At 43.7% G+C, this 5,161-nt stretch overlaps 1 protein-coding gene across 1 annotated transcript; it reads right to left on the bottom strand.

Annotated features, from left to right (window-relative positions):
- LOC8061041 (transcription factor bHLH95) lies at nucleotides 202–3,477 on the bottom strand. The gene is made up of 3 exons (XM_002452197.2): nucleotides 3,003–3,477; nucleotides 2,320–2,784; nucleotides 202–577 (listed from the first exon to the last, which is right to left on the bottom strand). Exons 1-3 carry the CDS (start codon nucleotides 3,417–3,419, stop codon nucleotides 458–460), a joined length of 1,002 nt encoding a protein of 333 aa, XP_002452242.1. The 5' UTR covers nucleotides 3,420–3,477; the 3' UTR covers nucleotides 202–457.

Below are 5,161 nucleotides of genomic sequence, written 5' to 3'. Positions count from 1 at the left end.
TCTTGTATGCGTGAGCCGTGGTTTTGGCCTTTTGGAGAAGTCGGTGATATGAACACTCATCCCAATAACCATCCATTATAATCTCTGAAGAGAGAGGGATAGCTTAGAGCCGATCGATCAGCTCACGATGAGTACCAACATACGAAACTTATTAAAACGGTCCAACAACAATTTAGAAGACGGTGGTACAACAATAATCACAACACAAAGAGACGTTGTAAAGCAATGTCGAGACACAAACACGCACGACACTCGCAGTTCGACCGACCTGACAAAGACACAAAGAGACGGTTCTCAAACCTTCAAATGACAGGTGCAAATTAATCAAACAAGTTTATTTATTTCGGGTTTTTAGATCGCTCCAGTCTGAAGGTTGCAAGCTATTGAGCAGATCGATGGCATGCAGTGGCGTAGCTTGAGACGCCCCTGAGGCCTTTGATTGGCGGCTCCAATCGGTCTAGCCATTGTTGTTATTGTTGTTGTTGTTGTTGTTGTGGAGCCTGTATACGATCTCCGACACAGCCCTCTGGTACACTTCCTCCGACGAACGACGATTCTCACCGCCTATTCCAGTCACCTGTGTTATGCAATAGAAAAGATACGGATGCTACTGAGCTGCCATATAGTTTTACCTCACGTAGACAAGTTTGTTAAATGAATATGTTACCACTTTAACATGTAAGAACAGATTTATTTTCTTGTTGATTTTAGGCTTTTGTCAGGCAACGAGGCTGCTACATAAGCTTCTACAAGTTAGATATTGATGCTTGGATTCTAATAATATGTACATATACCGTGCGCAATGTCTACAATGACACTTGTTTGTGATTGGGTTCAGCCTTCTGTGCATTCATGTTACTGCTAGAGTGAAAAAGTATCAAGTGCAAAGTACAAACTCATCTTTGTGTGCGAAGTACATAATACTACTGAGTGACCATTCAAATGGTATATATATATATATATATATATATATATATATATATATATATATATATATATATATATATATATATATATATATACACATCTTCAATAAACTACATTGTGTACATATTCATACTTGTTTATCAGTTTGAGTATGTTTATATACTCATATTAAGATACTCTAGATCTTACTACGCGAATTTTTTTTTAAAAAAATTATATTTTAAATATATTACTAAAATGCCACTACTATATTATATACAATAAGTATAACCATATACTCTATGTATGTATGCATACTTAACATACATATCACTCTTTCGGTCATATACACCTTAAATCTAGAGATATATAGATGAGAGTAACTACACACGCATGTAAAAAAATGCTATATATATATATATATATATATATATATATATATATAGCATTTTTGCAACAAAAAGAGTTTAAACATAAAGCAAGTCACATAATAGTTATTCCTATCAATAAAGCACAAATCCATAGGTGCACTCAGGCATGTGAAGGGTATGAAAATTTGTGGCATACTATTTTAGTACTTTGTTTTAGTACTTTGTTATGTCCATTCCTAATAAATCGTGTTTTCCATATATATGCACGCCACCAAAAAAATGGACCTCTAACATACTATTTTTTCAAATAGTTATTGATCGAATCCCATAACCATACAACCTTTACAAGTCGCTGGCAAACCAATATCTTCAGTTAAATAGGATGAGACTGAATAGAAAAGATAACAATATTTGTCGATTAGCTTAGCTAGATTTAGTATGGTCGGTATCTAGATCACCTTTTTACTATTAAAGCGCGACAAAATAAAAGTTCTAATAACGTACTACTTCCTTGTGGTTGCTAGAACTATGCAGCGTCAACTTATACAAATTATGTCGGTGTTTGGACCACCACTTTCTTCCCCGTCAGACAGATTACGACAAAAATAAAGCTCTAACGTATTATTTCCTTATGGTTACTGAATCAATGAAGCCTAAACCTATATAAATTCTGTCGATTTTTGGATCATCCTTTTCTATTAAATAAAATGCGACAAAAGGTCATCGTTTGTCGTCGGCCTCTAGACTCGCCCGCGCGAACCCTAATTTAACGGTAAAAGCCTTTTTCAAATTCAAATATAGCGAAGAAATAGGTGGACATTCCTTTCATTTCTAGGTCAGATCAGTTCCCCAGTCGCGATGAGGGGATTCTCCTCGATCTAAGAATGGCAACCAATCGCCCATCGTCATGCTTAATTACCAGATCTACGCAACGCATATAAGCTGCTGCAACGATCCTACTCCTACATACGTCTGGCCAACAAAAGCCCCAAGCTATGCTATGAAACCAGGTGGATATTGATGGAGCAACAATGGTACTTACATGGGCATAGATCATGAACAGGGCGCGAACCCTGTCGGACGAGATTTGCGCGGTGATCACGTCGATCCCGTGGTTGTCTAGCACGGACATCACCATGGTCAGGGTGTTTGCGCGCCGTGGCGCCCACACGCTGATGTAGGCGTTGTCGTTGGCCACGGTCAGCACCATGTTTGGCCCCGCCCACGTCTTGCATCTCATCGGCGACGTCGACGCTGGCACGGCTGGAGCAGCAGGTTGCACAGGGACACCGCCCCAGCCACGCGGGGCGTTCCAAGAGCACAGGGCCGCCATGCCCTGCGCGGTCGGTGGCATCGCCCTCAAAGAGAGAAGAGAGGAAGAGGAGGAGGCCTCACCCCTAGCGGCGGCCTGCCGCGCCGCGAGCGCCTGCTTCCCCAGCATGTCCGCCTTCTCCTCGAGGACCTTGATGTAGGTGATCGCCTCTCCCACTAATGTCGCCTTGTCAGTCTGTCAGAAGAGACAATCAACAGTAAATCCATCAGAATCTGATCACACACAGTACGATATCAGAATCAGAACCAGACTAGACTAGCGAGTGATTAGCTGCCTAGCTATAGCCTGCCCTGCTTATGCGAGTTCCAACTTCCAAGCCCTAGCTAGCCAACGTATACGAACTTGGCTTCGCAGGATTGATCGCGCGCGTCATGTGAGAGTTCTAGTATTACCTTCTGAGGGACGTGGGGCATCAGGTCTTGTAGTGACCTGAACAGATCTTTCATCCGCTTGCGCCTCTCCCGCTCCAAGGCGATGTTGACGTTGGGCTCGCCGTCGTCGTCGCCAGCAGCGGCGATGCTCTTACCCTTGTCGGCGTCGGCGTCGGCATCGGCATCGGCAGCAGCTACCTCCACCTTCGCTTCCGAGCGCGGCTTATCTTTGCTGCCGCCCGCGGAGTCGTCGCGCTCTTCCATGTTGAGGTCAGGGATAAGGTTCTTCTTACCCATGCCGCTGGCGTCCAGGTTCTCCATGTTGCCCGCCGAGGAACCACCGTTGCCGTTAGGACCGGCGCTCGTTAGGGAGAAGACGGCGACAGTGGTTGGTGGTGCGGCGTCGACTTGGTGGCCGTGGGGTCCGTTCTGAGCCATGGCAGGCAGGGCTGGAGGATTTTGGAGGAGGGGATCGGAGGCGATTTTGGATGGCCGTCGCCTTGAGTTGAGCCTTTATTTGTTTGTATATAAGCACCGCAAAATTACCTCACTTTGTCTTTTTCTGAAACTTTAATATCTTCCACTGGTCACAGATGCGTGTTTGCAATGATGCAAACAAAAAAATTACAGTGTTAACGTGTCCGGGTGGATTAGCTGTCTTACGGTAATTCTTCACTGTGACCTGCACTCCAAATGCTCAGTCATGAGTATATGTTTCCTTTCGAAACAAGGTGACATTTTACAGCTCGCTACTCTTGCTGGAGTATAGGCTAAACGATACATGTGCTTAGTGCTCTGGCCAAGCGGTGACACATTCTTGAACCATTTCTGTGAGACTCTTTCTAATCACTCTCTTCTCAGAGTGTATCGATTCAGAATTTCAGATTCCTGAAGTTTCTACCACTCTCGCCCTTAATTTTGACTGACCAGTGAAAACATTCGCGTCGTTGGCGTGTGAGCAATTTCACGAGGTACTTGCATCTATCCTAGTACTTTAGTAACTGACTCCGGCCAAATTTGGTGCATAAATCCAAGCGAAACCACGTCCTCAGTCGAACAAAAAGGAAAGGAAAAAGGCTAGCAAAGTGATCTTACTTGTGCCACTGCACTGCAAGCATACAAATTCTGTTGTCATTTTACAGCCAGAGCAATTAATAAGCAAGGTTTCACGCAGGGCGCCCGACTGTATCTCCTCGTCACCATTGCCTTGTCTATCCCACCAAACACCTGGCAGGTCTCATGCCGGGCGGCAACCAAAGCAAAGGTGACGCCGTTCATGGTTCTCCAAATGCGTGCAGGCTTACGGCTTGGGTCCTTTGGCCGCGAGCGTAACAAGAATTGGTCAAGTTCCACTGCGGCATCAGGGCATGCCGGTGTTTGCTGCGTTTCAGTTTCTGTTCGATCGCCGGACGTCTGCCAGAAGAAAGAAAAATATGTTAAAGCTTACAGCGTAAGCAAGGGGCGAGACAAAAGATTGAGAGCTTAGTGATGCAGGTAGCTACCTGGCCATCCACGTATGATGGGAGGTCGGTTTTTTCTCTCTCTTTCTTGGCCTGTGCCTGCAGCTTTTATTTGGGCCTTGTTTACTTCACTCCAAAAATCCAAAACTTTTCAAGATTCTTCGTCACATCAAATCTTGCGGCATATGCATGGAGCATTAAATATAGATGAAAATAAAAATTAATTACACACTTTGTCTGTAAATCGCGAGACGAATCTTTTAAGACTAGTTACTCCATGATTGGACAATCTTTGTCAAATAAAAACGAAAATGCTACAGTATCGTTTTCCCAAAAAAATTTGGAACTAAACAAGGCCTCGACCTTTGCTGATTGTTGTATATATCTTGTATGTGTGTGCTATATCTTGTATGTATGTGTTGTGGTTTTGAACTTTTTTCCACGAAAATATAGTCTGTTTTTTATTAAAGGGAGTGAATTACAGAACATAATTACGAGAGAGCCTTCATAGCATAGATTACAAACCACTAGGGCAGTGGTGAGTGACTTGGAACAAATATAAGGAAAGGAAACACAATGTTTACTTACAAAATAGACAATGCCGTGGTGGCAAAGTATCCACCTAGAGAACACAGACGAGCATCCAACACCAACGGCAGCAAAGCATCTGTCCACGATGACCAAAGGAGCACGACGACAAAACATCTACCAAGAAGTGGG

The sequence above is a fragment of the Sorghum bicolor genome, chromosome 4, assembly GCF_000003195.3.
Source record: "Sorghum bicolor cultivar BTx623 chromosome 4, Sorghum_bicolor_NCBIv3, whole genome shotgun sequence".
Classification (NCBI taxonomy): domain Eukaryota; kingdom Viridiplantae; phylum Streptophyta; class Magnoliopsida; order Poales; family Poaceae; genus Sorghum; species Sorghum bicolor.
The sequence above is the reverse complement of the archived record's forward strand: the minus strand, read 5'-3'. Positions and strand labels throughout refer to the sequence as shown.